Source organism: Macrobrachium nipponense, chromosome 19 (assembly GCF_015104395.2).
Source record: "Macrobrachium nipponense isolate FS-2020 chromosome 19, ASM1510439v2, whole genome shotgun sequence".
NCBI classification, from domain to species: Eukaryota; Metazoa; Arthropoda; class Malacostraca; order Decapoda; family Palaemonidae; genus Macrobrachium; species Macrobrachium nipponense.
Window position 1 is genome coordinate 82052750 of NC_061088.1, and position 20338 is coordinate 82073087.

The following is a 20338-nucleotide window of genomic DNA, read 5'->3' on the forward strand; positions in this document are numbered from 1 at the left end:
ATAATTAAATATATAATATATATAATATTCTATATATATATATATATATACATATATATATATATATATATATATTATATAGAATATAGTATATAGCAATCCAAGGAAGATACAACTCACAGCAACATTTCTTCTTTCTTTTTATTGCACTTGTGAACAAAAACCTTCAACTCTACAAGCAGAAACAAATGCTCAATCAGACAATATTACCAATAACCAATATATTCGGAAATACAATTAGCAGACAAACAAATAACATTAGTTACGTTACAGTCACAAACAATTAACAGAAAAATAACATACCAGCTATGTTACAGAGTTTGCTCAGCGCATATGTAAGCCAACGTGTACAGTAGCTTATATAGAGTGAGCCTACTCAAAGTCTGGTAAATTTCAGGACCGTCATCTAATTTACATTTATCTACAGATAGTCTATTTAACCAATGAATGGGTAGTTCCTCCGGTTAACAGGTCCGTGAAGGCAGTTCCGTTCATGCCGATCTATTTGGCCGTTCGTCCTCATTTGCTGTCTCGTAAACGGTTGTTATTTGGTAACTAGCGCTGCGAAAGATAAAAGACACTTGGCGGAGAACATACAGTCCTACACACACACACACACACACACACACACACACACATATATATATATATATACATACGTTTGTGTGTGTATATATGGTTATGAGCACAGACGCGCAGCCACACTGCGCAGGTATGCCTGTGTTTATCTACCGTCCTCTCACATGTACTTGGAATATAATTATGTTTGAAGATTTTATATGTGAAATAATTATCTTTATGTTTGCTTTCCTTCTATTTGTGCCTGCGCCCTTAACGCCATCTATTTATCTGCAAGTTCGTCTCTATGTGTCTTTCTGCAACTGCATTATTGGGTAATAAAAACTTTCGATTAATTTTGATTTCGTCAATACATCTACAGTTTATTACCCTTGAAATCCTTTGAGTAAATTATTTACTTCCCAATTATAAATGTTTTGTCATGGAAATGTCCCCTTCAAGATATTCCCTTTAATCTCGCCTCACTTCCCCTAATTAGATATGCACTTCATGTACGAATTCACCCTCCTCATCTCTTTACATCTATATTTATTTCTGTCAATTTACGATTCAGAATCGAATGAACGAACGAAGACGGCAAGGAAAGGGTCAGTCACTGCGACTCGTCATGGATTTACTTAGCCAAGTAGGGAAGCTGCATTCAGGAAAATAACGTCCAATCTTACCTTAAATTGCTTACCCTCCCTGCCAACCACAAATGTCACGTCGGAGTGAATCCCGGTGGCCAGCAGAAAGTTCAAGGCCTTGGATACCGTGTGGAGGGAATCCTGCCAAGGCCGGTGATGGCTCTTTGCGGAGGGCGCAGGAGTTTCCGAGGACATCCCAGGGACTGGCGGGTCTTCAGGCCTCTCGGAGAGTTTGGAAACCGAAAAGCGCTTGACAAGCTCCGGGACTGTGGCCAAGGGAGAATTTTCTGCAACCATTGGATTTATTGAAGATCCCGAGTGCCCGGACATTCTCGTGGCAGGTTTCTGAAAGAAAGATATGATTAGCTGCATGCACAGACTTCGTCTGTATGTCTCTCTTCTAGTTACATATAATATATATATATATATATATATATATATATATATATATATATATATAATATATATATAATGTTTGCATGCATGTGTGTATGTATGTGTATGTAAACATGAACAAAAGTGGGGCATTCATCTCCATACCGTGAGAAGAACGACAATTATCTCATTAACTGATCCACACGTTCTTTTTACCATATTACTCCTTCACAATTTTACACAATCCTCTTTTACCCTCTTGCTGTAACCCCACTGCTTCTGCCAGTCTTCCATCCCCCAGTCTGGCTGGAAGGTTACGGATTCAAGTGTCGTCATTTTATTAGAAATCTTGCTCAAAACCCAACAGCGGAAAGAAGATAGCCTTGCAAAGAAAGCTCTCGCAAAATAGACTTGCCATGTGTGATGGCAATTTAAGAAAAATTAAAATTAGTTTGGGTTCTAGGTATTTCATTATAAGTACTGGAACTATGTATTTCTTAAACGTATGGACATTCGCTATTTGCTTGCTGACTGGTTATCTTGTTCTTTTTTTGTAAAGTGTCTGGAGCACCTTCGTTTCTTGAAGAGGCTGTTGTGCTCTATGGAAAATCACTACCTAGTTTCATTCTACCGTTTTTGAGTCGAATATTAGTTTAAAGTTATTCTGAGTAAACCAGTGTTCGCCTTTTATTATTTACCTTATGCATAGCGTGCATATATATATATATGTATAAACATTAATTTCAAGTAGATATATATTAATGAAAGTGTGCAATTAACTCTGACTCCAGTTGAAGTAGAATTTTGTTTTGTCTTATGATCTTCTGCTCCCTTTAAGCCATTAACTTCCTGCTATGGTTATTATGATTACTTCCGAACTCTTGTAGTAACTTTGTCTCATAACTTGTAGCACAGATTACGTTGCGGGTGGAATTAGAACGCCAATTTATAACTTAAGATCCATTTTAGTTAAGATTCTCATATCAATTAGTCTACAGCATCAAGTGAAACTTGTCTTATTGACTTTACATTAAGTTGGTTCAAGTTGGCTTGAGTCGACCTATATCAGAATTAGCATATGTTAATGCAGAGTTGATTCAGCGTCCGGGAAACAGACTTAGAATCTCCTTAATCAGATCCAGATGTGATATTCCTATTCTGTATTGGTTTTGCCCGCGTGCTCGCGGCTATTTGATCGCTGTTATACACTAGTGGTCTTTTCTTCAGATAACGTTCTGCGGTTTTATATTCATCACCATTATCCTATATCACACTGAAATAATTCGGTTATATCGTATATTTAGAAGTTAAGCGTAGGAATGAAAACGGAAACTATGATCTGAGGCTTTACATGTTCCCATGAAAACCCCGCATTCGGATCTGTGTCTGGTCCCTTCTGAAACTGATCAGTTGTACTTTACTCTTCGCCTAGTTCTTGGGAGAACTTCATTAAATCCATTATAGACTTCTGGTGTGTCTCCTGTACAGCCAGGAAACCAAATATCCCAAGAACGGATGAACGGATCTTGATGAAATTCGTTGGAAATATTCATTGGGTAACTCTTTCTAGGTTATACTAAAATTTCCATAATGTGGATACTGTCTACAAAACTCAAGTTCGGACCTCACGTACTTTCTGCTGTAATAAATATCTCTTAACTTCATTTATGAACTTCCCCATTACTATACTCTGTTTTTTTCCATCTGTCCATCCGCCTGTGGTGTTTGCGCATGGTAACACTGCGTCCCGGGCTTTAAATAATATCCTATTTCGAATATGAACGGTGTAATTCGCATTCAGTAAATTATTAAAACACTTTTCAGTTGCAAATGTACACCCAGATATCCTTTTATTTACCTAAAACTTACACATAGCGTAACTATGTAAAGCCCGGGACGCAGTGTTACCATGCGAAAACACCACAGGCGGATGGATAGATGGAAAAAAACAGAGTATAGTTACAGCATTCAAACACGAAATATTTGAAGTATATTAATTCAAAGCATCGTCAAGTAATCTTCAGCAGGGAAATACTCGCAATTAAAATGTTTGGAGCTGATATTGACAGCCGTGGTGGGTTAAATTTCAGTTACGTTGAAGATATTTTTTGCTGACCATATGATTAAAAGATTCGACCCTAATTGACATGATGCAAATTTTACGGAATGCTAATTGGAGAATTATCATCACATGACTGGCGATGATTTCCACCAATGCTTTCATTATTATCATTATTATTATTATTATTATTATTGTACGCTGGAAACAGACCTTCTTTCAAACAAGTTTTATTAAAAATAATGGCAGAATTCACAGAATTGATTTTGTACAATATTCTTTCAATTCTCCTTATGATTTTTCTTTCTGGCACGCTGGTATTATAAAGCAGCTGTCCAATGTTCATCGTGCTGTAGGTCGTCAACGGAAATATCAGGCGGGCTGGTGTTATCAAAAGCAAAACTGGTTATCAGGGACAAGCTGGGGTCGTCAACAGGTATACAGGTGGGTTTCGTAGGTCGGGAACAGGCCGTAGTCGTCAGGGGTCTATCCGGTATTTCTTGTTATTTCTTCTTTTCTGGTTTTCAAGGCGTCTACATGTTTCGGCCACCTCGTTTGGCCATCTTCGGGACGGGATCGCTGAGTGCAATGGTCTGTGTCAGATGTATTCACGCTATTTATTGCATTCGGTTGGCTTGAAGAAACAGGTACCTCACTTTTCATTGGGCAATACCTGTGACGTCACGAGCGATGTCATCAGGGGGCCCGTTGCTGGTTGGCTGTCCTCTTCGTGGGCGGAGCCTCATCCTTATTGGTGATGGTGGAGGTCCCCTCGAAGGGCGTGCTACCAGGTCGTCCTCAGGGCGAGAGCTTGAGCTGCGATCACCCTCAGGGTTACTAGGGACGTCCTCAGGATGAGAGCTAATGCTTCTATCATCCTCAGGATCCCTCTGGTGTGCGATGGTCGTTGTGGGGCGGTGTCTGCTGCTCTCCTGACGGCGGTGGGGAGGAGGAAGGTCTCCTGAGTGATGTTCAAACTGGGCTTCTCCCTCCCGATGTGCAGCGCTTCTAAGATTCGCAAACGACGTAGATCGGGTGCCTGGTCGATAACCTCGAAGTTACCGACGATGTCGCTGCGTCGGATTCTTTTATTATGGGCAGTCCTTGCATGATTAAATACCGCTCCTTCCTGCGCGTGACAGGAGATCCTCTTGGAGAGGCGCATTGACGTCATCCCGATGTAAGTTCCGAGGCATCCTCGGATTGGGCACGTGTATCTGTAAATGACGTTCGTCCTCTTCAAGGGATCCTGCAACGGTGCGGGGTTATTTTTCCTAATAAGACTGCATGTTTTTTTACTTGTATAAAATATGATCAAGTTGATCTGCTTGTTGTTGTCGGTCGGGGAAACGTGATTCCTGATTATTTCCCGTAGGGCTCGCTCGTCTTCTTTATACCGCCGATGGAAGGTGCCCTTGTAGAAAAAATTAATTTTCTGCTGGGGGTCTGGGCGGGGTTCCTGTAGGTACCATTCTTCCATGCTCTTCCTGAAGACGTTCTGGATGCTTCGGTTGGTGTGTCCGTTGTTTACTAGGACCTGGGCTGCACGTTCCATCTCCTTATGGGTGTCTGCCCATGTTGAACAATGGGAAAGAGCTCTCCTGACGTAGGCGCTGATCAATGAAAGGGCGCAACTCTTCGTAAAATGGGATGAAATTCGCGGTATGAATCCTGTAGCAGCCCCCTCGGATGCCGGGGATAATAATGATGGCACTAGCAGCAACGCCCTCCCAACACCAGTGCAGCACCATCAAGACATCGTCGACTGCCTGAAACGTATGGAGGAGAAAGATGCCCTGAAGAAACAGAAGACCATTACAAGAAAACTAATTAACCTTAATGGAGGTAAAATACGCCTGCCGCAAGAACATGACAAATATATTAACTTGACCACCTACACCCCATCCCCTGAAGAAGAGGACGTACTCAAGAAAGGCCTGAATTGCCACTTCATCTCTCGCCCCCGTCCCCTTAATAAAAGGATGGAGATAGAATATCTTACGGAGACGATAATGAAACAAGAAAGCCTTGGGAATGTACACACCACCGACGCCCTTCAACCTCTCCTCTTAGCAGAAGCCCTTACAGACCGAGGAACTTATAAAAGTGACATCGTTGATCGCCGTCTGCGGGATGCTGCTAAAAGCTTGAGAGAAAACGAAGACATCACCGTCAGGAGAGCCGACAAGACCGCAGCCCTAGTACTTATCAAGACTTCCGAATATAGACAAAAAATCGACGAGATCCTCGCCGATACCACTAAGTTTCGACGTATTACTAAGAACCCCGTAGACGACATTAAACGCGAAGCCAATAGAATCATAGAAACTGTCAACGCAGCCACTAACGCCTTACACCTCTCTAGTATTTCTGGAGATTACAACCTCGGGTACATCTACGGTAATGTGAAAACTCATAAACATGGAAACCCTTTAAGACCTATCATTAGCCAAATACCACTACCCACATACCACCTTGCTAAACAACTAAATACTATTCTCACCCCTACATCCCCAGCACACATAGTTTGAAGTCGTCTGCGGAGTTTCTGCAAGCCTTAAGATCCGCGCCCCCTGGAGGCAGTATTGCATCGATGGATGTAGAGTCGCTGTTTACTAACGTTCCTGTAGATGAAACCATCGAAATGATCCTTGAACGTGTCTACAGAGACCCATCCACCGACCCGCTGAATATCCCCGAACACGCCCTTCGCTCTCTGCTGGAAATATGCACCAAGAAGGCTCCCTTCATTAACCACCATGGCCATATGTACTTACAAATCGATGGTGTAGCGATGGGATCCCCCCTCGGGGTCCTGTTTGCGAACTTTTACATGGGCATGGTGGAGGAGCGTGTCTTTAGGAGCATTAGGAAGCCATCTATATACGTAAGATATATAGATGACACTTTCATCCAAGCAGGAACGAGGGAGGAGATCGAGGAAATACGTCAAGCCTTCCACACCAACAGCCGTTTACGATTTACCATCGAATATAGCCGTGATGGCCGTCTTCCCTTCCTGGATGTCCTGGTTGAACAGAAGGAGGGTGCGTTCGCTACACGGGTTTTACACGAAGCCCACGAACCTGGGAATGTGTCTGAACGGCGAGAGTGAATGCCCTGAACGCTATAAGGACACCACCATCAGCGCCTACGTCAGGAGAGCTCTTTCCCATTGTTCAACATGGGCAGACACCCATAAGGAGATGGAACGTGCAGCCCAGGTCCTAGTAAACAACGGACACACCAAACCGAAGCATCCAGAACGTCTTCAGGAAGAGCATGGAAGAATGGTACCTACAGGAACCCCGCCCAGACCCCCAGCAGAAAATTAATTTTTTTCTACAAGGGCACCTTCCATCGGCGGTATAAAGAAGACGAGCGAGCCCTACGGGAAATAATCAGGAATCACGTTTCCCCGACCGACAACAACAAGCAGATCAACTTGATCATATTTTATACAAGTAAAAAAACATGCAGTCTTATTAGGAAAAATAACCCCGCACCGTTGCAGGATCCCTTGAAGAGGACGAACGTCATTTACAGATACACGTGCCCATCCGAGGATGCCTCGGAACTTACATCGGGATGACGTCAATGCGCCTCTCCAAGAGGATCTCCTGTCACGCGCAGGAAGGAGCGGTATTTAATCATGCAAGGACTGCCCATAATAAAAGAATCCGACGCAGCGACATCGTCGGTAACTTCGAGGTTATCGACCAGGCACCCGATCTACGTCGTTTGCGAATCTTAGAAGCGCTGCACATCGGGAGGGAGAAGCCCAGTTTGAACATCACTCAGGAGACCTTCCTCCTCCCCACCAACCGCCGTCAGGAGAGCAGCAGACACCGCCCCACAACGACCATCGCACCAGAGGGATCCATGAGGATGATAGAAGCATTAGCTCTCATCCTGAGGACGCCGGTCCCTAGTAACCCTGAGGGTGATCGCAGCTCAAGCTCTCGCCCTGAGGACGACCTGGTAGCACGCCCTTCGAGGGGACCTCCACCATCACCAATAAGGATGAGGCTCCGCCCACGAAGAGGACAGCCAACCAGCAACGGGCCCCCTGATGACATCGCTCGTGACGTCACAGGTATTGCCCAATGAAAAGTGAGGTACCTGTTTCTTCAAGCCAACCGAATGCAATAAATAGCGTGAATACATCTGACACAGACCATTGCACTCAGCGATCCCGTCCCGAAGATGGCCAAACGAGGTGGCCGAAACATGTAAGGACGCCTTGAAAACCAGAAAAGAAGAAATAACAAGAAATACCGGATAGACCCCTGACGACTACGGCCTGTTCCCGACCTACGAAACCCACCTGTATACCTGTTGACGACCCCAGCTTGTCCCTGATAACCAGTTTTGCTTTTGATAACACCAGCCCGCCTGATATTTCCGTTGACGACCTACAGCACGATGAACATTGGACAGCTGCTTTATAATACCAGCGTGCCAGAAAGAAAAGAAAAATCATAAGGAGAATTGAAAGAATATTGTACAAAATCAATTTTGTGAATTCTGCCATTATTTTTAATAAAATATTATTATTATTATTATTATTATTATTATTGTTATTATTATTATTATTATTGAACCAAGGAACCTTTGTAACTAGGTTATAATACTGAGAATTAAAGGCCACAGTAGTGTTAAAGATAAATTTAGGTACTGGGTTAAAAGTCTCTACTTGTCGTGTTTAACATGTTCATAAAAATACTTCTAACACTACTGTGGCTTTTTATTATTATTATTATTATTATTATTATTATTATTATTATTATTATTATTATTTTATTATTATTATTTCATTATTATTATTATTATTATTATTATTATTATTATTAAAAAATCTTATAGAAGCATGAGTCTTGAAATGGAGAAACAAATCCACGATTTTGTACTATGTGTACGTACACATAAAGAGAAATCTGTACAGAAAGCTTCCTGGCAAATGTTCGACTCCCATTTTCAAGAGGTTGAAAAGGGGAATCGAGCAGTTTTCCCGAAAGCCTTCTGTAGTACAGATTTATCTTTAAAATATATGGGTACATAGACATAACTGTTGATTTGTTTCTTCATTATAATAATTGTTTGTATTATTATTGGGCGAAACACGTTGTTTTCCGGTACATTTATTGTAGTGAACAAGGATAATACATCATGAACAAAAACAACCAAATCCCGAATCGAAAGACCAGACCACGAAAAAGCAAACGAACAAACGCTGAAGGGCGGAGAGAGGTCGAAGTTCGACGCCTTCATATTTACAGTGCTCAGTTTTATAGTGGAGGAAATATTCACTCAAGTTCCAACGGCCTTTGCGTCTGGACAAATTGTTATTATTGTTTGAATGTGCCTTTGTTTTAGACCGTTGCTTTTATGAAGAGCCAGTTGATGAAGCGACCGTCCTTTGAGGGACTGTCCTAGATTAGACAGATTCAGGTCATGAACATCCCAGTTTCTTTGGAACACTCGCTCTCTCTCTCTCTCTCTCGCTCTCTCTCTCTCTCTCTCTCTCTCTCTCTCTCTCTCTCTCTCTCTCTTAGTACCTATTCGTTAATGACGTTACGGTGATAATTATTTTAGGAATCTCAAAGAGCAACGAAGATGCACCTGTGAATGTCAAAGAATATATGTGGTTGATTCGTATAATGATATAGGAATACATATAATGAACGATGGTAGAGTGAAAGAAGGGTGTCTGTGGAGGCCAAGATGGAAATGTAACCATGGATTGTTGAGCCATCTGCACCTTTATGGTAGTAAAGCGTGGATACCCTAGTTGCTATAAGAAACAAGAGAAAACTGTACACAGGTGTAAAAAGATCAGCATATGTGAAATGGTGGATAAAATTGCTTTGAGATGGTTTAGTCATGTAGAAAGAGTTTGGATTGGAAACGAAGTGGAAATATTTATCACAAAGTGTGAGTATTTTTTTCTACAAAGAGTGAGTATTTTTTTGCCATGCTTGTTTTTCTGTCTTGGCGTCCATTAGCTGGCAATTGCAGTAAGTGTAGTGTGTTACTGAAGCAGAGAGGACACATACTCTCCTGTGCCTCCAAAGGAAGGGTAACTACAATATTCAAATGATATTAATCGATTTAAAAACGTAAGATTTACATTTGACTTCAAGTTTTCCTCTCAGGAGGACTATGAATTTTGTCATTACATATATCGTTTAGTTCTGTAGATATAAATCGTTAATTCTGTAGTGACTTTAATGAAAAAAAACACGAGCTGAACATCTTAGTAAGGGAATATGATTGCGACCATTTTTTTTAGGTTTTATTGTAATAAATTCAAATTGTGATGGCAAATCCTGATTTTATACAGTTTAATATCAGAACAAAGTCAGTTTTCGTGGAAAATATTGATTTAATATAGTTCTCTATATCTGGAGATATTTTTATGGTACATTCCAAAAAGAACAAAACTTCGGAAACTTGAAACTAATTAGTTATTAAAAGAAAAAAAACGGGTTTAAAATTCATTACGTGAAAAAAAATGAGGTATTTCACCTTACATAATAATATCTAGTCACCGACCTTTCATTTGTTAATTTGCTTCATCATAGTTTTCATTCTCGTAAACAACTTTTTCATATTTTCTGGTTTTCTCGTTGCATCTGCAGTATTTCATTTTTTCCAGTAAAGAAAGTGCCTTATTGTAAACATCCTCTCCAGCTTGAAACCTTTCAGAAAAGTATTCCAAAGTGTAAAATAATTCGGGGAAATTTTGTCGAGTGAAGTTTTTCTAAAGTATTTGCCTCGAAATTTGGAGTTCTGAGGAATTCCTCCCACTCAATATTTATATAACTTCGAGGAAAATATATCTCGCAGAATGAAATCCTTGAAAAGAATTTAATTCACATTGAAGGTCTCGGGAGGTATTTAGCACATAGAGTAATAGCATTCAAAGATGTTTTTTTTTTTTTCGCAGACTACTGAATCCTTCCAGCTAATTCAGACCATACAGGAAAGGAGTGTCTTTTGGTAACCAAATGCAATGAAGTGGGAGATCCTTTAGAAAGGTCACAACCTCTGAACAGGAAAAGTGACTTAGGTTGTGTGTTCGTGTGTTCCCCTACATGAGTCGATTTATAAATTCTCTTCGCTTTAACCAAGATCTCCAACATTTGAACTCGGTAAAGCACCTTTTGAGAATGAAGGTTGGATACTCAAAGATGTCTCGTGTAGTCTTACTTTTGTGCATTACTTTATAAACGGGTTTATCCATTTCATTTAATTTCCAATTAGAAAACAGTGTATTGTTAGCAGGTAAGCATTTTCACTTGCACGCGACCATTGCGCGTTCACAGTTTTTTTTAAATGTCAAATAAAAAAAAAGTATTTTTTCCAATGTCGGTGAAAGAAGTAATTATAATATTTCATCCGTTAACTTTTGTTGCTCTCTTTTTTGACCTGAAATATTGAAAGCCTTTTGGTGTGTGTCACTGAACCTAGATGATATAAAGAGGAAGTAGTATATAATGACCGATGTATAACGTAAGTTGACTTAAATTGTAATACTAGACCATTCGCGACCTGTTGGGTCACTTAATTTTAAAAATTTGGTGAGGGGAGGGGGGAGGGTGTAAGGTTGGGGAGGGGGAAGGGGAGGCGACGAAGAGGCCCGTTCAACTTCGGGTGTGCAAACAAACAAACGTTTCAGATCTAAAGTATTAGATAGACCGATAAGAATCAAGGAGTTATCCAAATCTTAGCACGCATACAAGTTTCGTCTCGCTGAGGGTTATTTAATCGTAAAGTTTTAAAATTGCATCAAGGCATTTGACTGATTGTTGCTTTGTTTCGCAAAATTAGAATCAAAGCTTTTGTTTTCATCTGCATATTCAACGCTCTCAGAAAGAGCTCCGAGAGAGCTTTTGGACTGTTTTACAAAAGCGTAAGTGGAGAGATCCAATTTCCTTGTGAGGCTGAAAAACATTAAAATCCAATTCTATTTTCCGAGCGCCTCAGTAGCGTGGTCGGTATGGTGTTGGCGTGCTATCTCGGGGGCCACGATTTCGATTCTCGGGCATTCCACTGATGAGTGAGAGATGTGTATTTCAGGCGATAGAAGTTCACTCTCGACGTGTGTTCGGAAATCACGTATAGCCGTTGGTCCCGTTGCTGAATAACCACTGGTTCCATGCAAGGTAAAAACACCATACAAGCAAACAAACAAACAATTCTATTTTCCTCTCAGTCCAAGCAGAATTACAGACCAGAAACAGAATTACTGAAATAGAAAGAAAAGAGAAACAGAAGTGGAAGTAATATACGCATTCCATCACGTTCAAGGGCAGACGAGCAAACAAGGGCCATCATCGGTAAAATAGAATAATCAATCATTTCTGGGCCAAGGCAATAACAACAACAACAACAACACCAACAATAACAAGCAGCGTTAAAGGGGTCGTAAGCCTTTGTATTTCCAGGCCACTCAAAGGAAAATTGCTTTACTGTAAAATCTAATTATGGCTGAAAAATAGCCACATCTATTTCCTTGAGTATATGTGACCAGGTGCAGGTGGCCTCTATAAATCCTCGTATATGATGGCCTCAAGATGTTGCTTGCGTCTTTCGCTGACTTTTTTTTTCTCTTTCTTTCTTCTTTCTTTCTTTCTTTCTGCTGCTCCTTCAGCAGCTTTAGTTATCTTCCGCTTTTATGCAGTTACGCTATTCATGTCCTTTTTTTCCTTTTTCTCTATTTTTAAGACTCAGAGTGCGGTGCCCTTTTTTTTATTCGGCTTTCTTTACGAAAGAGATTCCCTCAAAATTATATCACTTATTCTTCGAAAGCCTCTTGTGTTAGGAGCGTGAATAATGACGCACCTAGCCGTTCGATTTGCTCTAGAGAATCTAACATTGTTTTTCATATGGAAAATTTATTCAGTTTCTATCAACTCTTTTTTTTTCCCCTGACCTTAGCAAATGAACTAACTACGATTCAAGGGATGTACGAATCTGGATTCACCCCGTAGCCTTTGACGTGCCACATGAGGCCTCGTGCCAAGAGATACATTTGTGCAGTCTTAATCATGACAACAGCAGTCTTTTTTTTTTTCCCGCTAATTTCTTTTGATCCGATTCATCGCTCATAAATGGGTCTCGCACACTTCCTGTATAAACATATCGCCGGCCAAACAGCGTTATAAATGTCACTTAAATCTGGTTGACATTCCATTCATTATACGCAGCTTTTTATCACTGGCCCTCGCTCCTTTCCGCTTTGACTCGGCACTTTAGACCTTTGTCCGGAGAATAAACATTCGTGTGAACCAGGTAGCGGAAATCTTTTAGTCTGGTGGCCTTATGTTTCGAGTTCGGGAAAACTGGGCGAGAGTGCGCATAGGAAGTCCAATATCCAGGTAGGTCCTCCTTTGATTGTAGTATTGTTTTTAAACGTTCATTTTCAGTCGTTTAAGGATGTGGTTGTTATAGTGTTCAAATGTATATATTTTATATATATATCTATATATCTATATATATATATATATATATATATATATATATATATATATATATATATTGTGGGTATGTTCATATTCTAAGTAATATAATAATAATATTATTATTATTATTATTTATTATTATTATTATATTATTATTATTATTATTTATTTTGGAACCCTTTTCATATGGACAATTGAGTTAAAATTCAAGCTTCCAACGAATGTGATGCTCATTAAAAGAAATAACAGAAGGTAATAGGAAATGCAGAAAGAGATCAGTTTTTTTAGAAAATAAAAACTAAACAAATTGATAAAAAGCAGATAACAGTTAAGTAAATTATTAAAATAACAAGGAAAATTTTTTTAGGTTAGTAAAGCGTTCAATCTTCGCGTGAAGTTTAGAAGTTCCTCCTCAGACACTGTCCCTCAGTCTAACGGTGTGAGGAGTAAAGGTTACACACTGAGAAGTCCGACAGAGCGTGGCACATTTACCGCATATTGGTGCTGCTTTTCAGCGAATCTGGTCTGGTTAATCTCTGTAGAAAAAAGCGATCAGGGACTAACTGTGAATGTGAAAGATCTCTGTTGAAATATAACTTATTGAATATATGGCAAACAAGGGACCATCCGTCTATGGTCGAAGTCATAACTGATATTGTTAAAAAACAGAAACATATCACCACGAACCACTCTATTTAAAAGAGATAAATCTCTGGCAGAAGCAGATATCCGCATCGGAGAACAGTATTCTAGTAAAGACAAATGACCTACAACAGTTATAAATCATAACTTCTGTGCGGATGATGTAGATTAAAATCTGCACGAGATCTGCTAAACAATAGTGTTTTCATTGTACTAGAGTTCAGTTCCTTACATCACCGACTACGCCATTCACTAATCCGCCCCATGTAGCGATTGGGACTAAGGGCAGCTTCAGTTCTCGTAAGAGGAGGCTTTACTAGACCCACAAATGTTGCATCATCAGCAAATTGAACAGTCGTGTTCACCAGGCCAACAACCATCCGTATCACTTGTATTCACTAAAAATAACAGTGGACCGAGAACACTACCCTGTGGAACTCCAGACGCAATAGGATTCGGTTCCCTAAAGATCCGATCAACAACTGTGTTTAGTACCCGTTAGGAAATCTTCAAGCAATCTTAAACTTATACACATACACCTACTTCAATGTTCTGAAGTATATAAATAAGTAAATGTATGTATGTCTGTATGTATGTGTGTGGGTATGTATGTATGTATATTATTTTGGACTTTCGTTAGTCGGGCGTTGATACAGGGGGAAATTTTACATGGAATAATAATTTTTGGGGCCATCCCAAAAGAAGCATCCTGCATGTTTTGGTGATTGCACAGGTACTGGAAATGTCCAATGCATAAGATGTACGATCAACAACTTTGACAAGGGCGAGGAAGACTGGAATGAAACTTAATAAGACGAAAGCGCTGTTGGACATCTCAGATGTCGATGAGGGTTCACCTTTAAAAACGGATTTAATTATGAAGCAAGAACACGAACCTGTATATCTGAAGTAGATTTTTTATGTAGAGAGAGAGAGAGAGAGAGAGAGAGAGAGAGGAGAGAGAGAGAGAGAGAGAATGTACTACGCATATGTTGCTTTGAAGTCTAAACTTCAAGCTGGCTGTATAGCTCATAAAAAGAAAATAATAATAAATGAATAAATAAATAAAAAGAAGTGGTGTACAATCAAGGCTGTGAAACGAAAAGAACATCATAGAAATAAAAAAAAAAAGAGAGAAAAAAAAAAGCCACGGGGACAGGCAGAAGAAAGAACTTTCATTATTCAAGTGAAAGTCTGAGGACTTTGACAGATCACGTTCGAAGGAAGAAGGATTACCAGAGGCCGGCGGGGAAGACAAATTTTGAGATAACCTGCTAAGGGAATAAGAAGAAGGAATTTTTGTAGTTCTCGGAAAAAAGTTTATATGCAATTATAATCCCAACTCCAAAAGTTCAAGCGAAGAAGGAATGCACAACTACCCTAAAACAATCTACCTTGAATTTTACTTATATATAAATATATATAATATCTATATATATATATATATATATCTATATATACTATATATATATATATATATATATTATATATCTATAATATAAAATAATATTATATTATATAATATTATATATTATATATAATTATATATAATATATATAATATCTTATATATATATAGATATATATATAATATAATATAATCTATATATATATATTATATATATATATATATATAGATATATATATATATATTATATATATATATAATATATATATATATATCTATATAGATATTATATATATATATATATCTATATATATAATATATATATATATTTATATATATATATAATATATATATATTATATATATCTCCTTGAGCTCTAATAAGAAAAGAGGGAAGTAAAGCTTGAGAGAAGAGAGATGAGAATGCTGAGGTGAATTATGGGAATATCGCTGCTTGAGAGATTGGAAAATGACGAAACAAGAGGAAGGGCAGCCTTAGTAAAAATTACAGAGGTGATAAGAGAGTCACGATTGCGATGGTATGGGCATGCGTTGAGGATGGATGACGAGGAGAGAGTGAATAGGGCTTAGGAAGAACCTGTTAGAGAAAGAAGCTTGAGAGGGAGACGGAAAATTAGATTGTAAGATGAAGCGGAGGAAGATATGGAGGATGATGTCTTTGATAGACGGCAGTGGAGAAGACGCATCAGGCAACCGATCCCTTAATGTAGGGATAACGGTGGGAAAGAAGAACAAGATCTATTTATTTCCTTATATATTAAGTAACTGATCTCTTCTTTCTGTATTTTTTATTATCTTCTGTACCTTCTTTCAAATGAACACCATATTCTGTAGAAGCTTGAATTTCAAGTCTGTCAACCCTGTAGGCTTCTTCCGTTTGAATAGGGGTTTATTTTCTGAATAATAATAATAATAATTTTATTCTATGGATAATATAATAATATTATATTATATTAAATAATAATCATAATATAATAATAAATAATAATCAGTTATTACTGGTATCATATATATAATTTATTATTATTATTATTATTATTATTATTGTTATTATTATTATTATTATTATTATTATTATTGTTATTATTATTATTATTATTATTATTATTATTGTTATTATTATTATATTATTATTATAAATGTTTTCAGTCGATAGGATTAAAGAGTTTTTTTAAACTATATATTTTAGCAGGTAATTCGTGTATTTCAGCGATGTCAAATTTCTTTAGAAGACCCAGAAATCATAGCCTGTTCGCTGATGTGGATCTGGAAACTATTTATAACAGTAAAAAAACCCATTTCTATACCACCCTGACGTGCCCTTACTTTCTTTCAAATTTACCATGATTTTATAATGATTAAAACTTGATCAAAACTATATTTAGCGGAGCTTCTGGTTTTAGCTAAAACCTTCATTGGCTTGACAATGTTTTATTGGCAACCGACAAAATACCTACGATTATAATATTTATTATATCTCTTCTGACGTAAGAATAATAAAAGAATATAGAGCAGTTGTTGATATTAGCATGTTGCGTTCTTATGATGGTAGTAATTGCATTCAGAAAATAAATGCCACCACCCACTAAGCCTCTCTCTCTCTCTCTCTCTCTCTCGCTCTCTCTCTCTCTCTCTGAATCACTGCTAAGTATACTCAGACTATTCAGACTCGGTATCCAATACATCCATTTTCACACCTACGGTGAAATTCGTAATTGTCGAGAACTGGAGGCTTTTGACTCATTTTCCCCAGGTTCCTTAGATCACTTCGAGGCATACAAAGAATTTTTCACTCATTCCCGAACAAAGGCGAGAGAGGCAAGAGCGCTCCAGGAAGCCAGCGCTCTCATTTGGATTTTTGTAGCGAAGATAAATCATTATCAGGAGAAACTGGCTTATGCTGTGTTAGGCTTACTTTTTTTTTTTATCTTTCTCCCCCGGAGCGATGTTTGATAAATGATCTCGTAATACTTCGATATTCCTGTGAAAAAACCTATCACCGAACGGGGGGAAAATGAGCTGGGAAATGAGAGGCCGTCTGGGTCATGACAAAAAAATAGAGAGAGAGAGAGAGAGAGAGAGAGAGAGAGAGAGAGAGAGAGAGAGAGACTTGTTAGGGAATATAACGCTGATGCCAGATGCCATATTTTATTTCACTTGGATCTTTCAGTGAAAATTAACTGGACATGCGATATCATGAGTTCTTTATTTTAGTATCGTTACTGATTTTATTATCTTTATATATATGTCAGTTTCATCAGAAAATGTTGTGCCAGTAAATTTTAGAGGTACTTATATGTTTCTATGTATTATTTATATATATATAATATATATTTATGTATATATATATTATATATATATATATATATTTATATATAATATATATATATATGTGTGTGTGTGTGTGTGTGTGTGTGTGTTTTATATATACAAATTTGCGAAGAGCAACCCCTCCCCCTGTTAAAAATTCTCTCTCTCTCTCTCTCTCTCTCTCTCTCTCTCTCTCTGTAAGTTCCTTTGTGCTCGGCTTTCATCCCGAAGTATATAATGTAAATTTTTTCTGCTGTCCACCAGTTCTTTGGAATGGTGATGGACGTACCCCATCAGGTACAGATTTATTTAATGTTTCAATACGACATATCACAGAATTTTGTGGCGTGGCTCCCACTTCATCACAGATTAAATTTTGCAGTCATACTCCTTTTGGAACATGTTTAACCTGATTCTCGGATTAAACATGAATAGTGTGTTCCCAGTAGTATGAGATGTACTTGAAAAATTTTAACTAATCATAGAAGTCTCCTGTGGCCAAATATAAAAGAATAGTGTTCTAGAAAAATTCGAAGTCCTAACCACAGAAACATAGCTATTTGAAGCGGCAGATTTTTAATATTAAAACTTGAGGGTAAAATTCAATGTGTTACACGTGCTGTAATTTTGTCAACATTCCTTGTGAAACGATGATAAAATTCAATGTGTTACACGTGCTGTAGTTTTGTCAACATTCCTTGTGGATCGATGATAATATTCAATGTGTTACACGTGCTGTAATTTTGTCAACATTCCTTGTGAATCGATGATAATATTCAATGTGTTACACGTGCTGTAATTTTGTCAACATCCCTTGTGAATCGATGATAATCAATGTGTTACAAGTGTGTATTTTGTCAACATTCCTTGTGAACGTGATAATCAACATCTTGTCAATCCGAATATAAAAATATTCAAGGTTCAGTGCTGTATGTGTCAACTTCCTTGTGAATCTATAAAATATTCAATGCCCGTTACACGTGCTATAATTTTGTTAATATTCCTTGTGAAATCATATAAAATTCAATGGTTACACGTGCTAAATAATTTTGTAACATCCCTTGTGAATCGATGATAAAATTCAATGTGTTACACGTGCTGTAATTTTGTCAACATTCCTTGTGAATCGATGATAAAATTCAATGTGTTACACGTGCTGTAGTTTTGTCAACATTCCTTGTGAATCGATGATAAAATTCAATGTGTTACACGTGCTGTAATTTTGTCAACATTCCTTGTGAATCGATGATAAAAATTCAATGTGTTACACGTGCTGTAATTTTGTCAACATTCCTTGTGAATTGATGATAATATTCAATGTGTTACAAGTGCTGTAATTTTGTTAACATTCCTTGTGAATCGATGATAAAATTCAGTGTGTTACACGTGCTGTAGTTTTGTCAACATTCCTTGTGAATCGATGGTAAAATTCAGTGTGTTACACGTGCTGTAGTTTTGTCAACATTCCTTGTGAATCCACAGAGGGAATAAGCATCCTTTCGCTTTGGAAACATTCCGTTGTCGAATCCCAATTGAGATGCCTCCGTTGACTTGGGCTGTTAATTAGCTACGTGGTAGTTATTAGATTTGGGAGTCACAGTTAAATTACCTACCAGACGTTTTAAAAGACATTCTAAGAAATGGAAAGCCAATATCATATGAAAGGAATTCTGAAGAGGAATGTCATATGAATTCACCATTGGCCCTCACAAATGGAATAACGTATAATGAAATATGTGCATATATATATATATATATATATATATATATATATATATATGTATATATATATGTGTGTGTGTGTGTGTGTGTGTGTGTGTATGTGTGTGTATCCATGTATAACTAAATCACGAATATATGGAACCGTGTGTCGATAGGCCTAGCAACCACTCAGTTGCTTCACTTTACATTCGTGGCATTTGCTTCATATAATATAGTATATATATAATATATAATATATATATATATATAAAAATATGTATATATGTATATATCTAATAAAAGGAGCCCATAAAAACACCAAAATAGAGAAAAAGTACTATATTTCAGAGACTGCTGTCTCCCTCTTCAGGTAGATGAATGAGAAAAGTTTACAGAAAAGGTGGTATTTATACCAAGAGGTCCATCCACAAACAAGCCATTTTAAGTCACCCCCGCTGATAATCTTCCTTTAATCTTCTTAAGGGTTGGTTGAATGAAGACGTTGTCGATCGTGTCCGAAACCATGCTCCTTTTGAGATGTTCATTACCTGCCTCTCTTTTATTAAGGCCGATTCCATCATTTGACTCTTGTACCGGCAGTTGCTGCTATAAATTACACGTGACAAATTCCAGTTTATTCTATGGTTATGTTCATTAATATGGTTGAAAATAGCCGAGTTCTGTTGTCCAGCAGTCTCTGAAATATAGTACTTTTTCTCTATTTTGGTGGTGTTTTTATGGGCTCCTTTTATTAGATGGAACTCTGTTGTTACAGAACATTTTTTTTACCAGATCTATATATATATATATATATATATATATATATAATATATATATATATACATGAGCATGTGATTAATTAATCACACATTACCACAGGTGAAATTATATATATCTATTATATATTTGGCAATGTGTGTATGTATGTTTTTATGTATGTATATGTATGTATGTTTAGTATGGGCGCCCGGGCCGTCGGTCTGACGGGACTGAGATTCTTAACAGAGATGGGTTTCCACCCCACGGGACAGGTTCGAGACCTATGTTTGGGAGTCCTGGAAACCTCCGGGGAGCCCTGGATTTCAAATTTCTACTTCCCCGCTCTGAAGGGTGAGAAGGGATTCCGTGAAACAGAGCTTGGTTTTGCCGTGA

At 38.0% G+C, this 20338-nt stretch overlaps 1 protein-coding gene across 2 annotated transcripts in view; it reads right to left on the reverse strand.

Moving 5' to 3' along the window:
• The window catches only part of LOC135218570 (BTB/POZ domain-containing protein 2-like), an 85942-nt gene that overhangs the window by 37574 nt on the left and 28030 nt on the right, over window positions 1-20338 (reverse strand). For both annotated transcript variants that reach the window (XM_064254972.1, XM_064254961.1), the window contains exon 2: window positions 1245-1550. In XM_064254972.1, the coding sequence (XP_064111042.1) occupies window positions 1245-1535 (291 nt within the window). In that variant the 5' untranslated portion in view covers window positions 1536-1550. The remainder of the gene's footprint in view (window positions 1-1244; window positions 1551-20338) is intronic.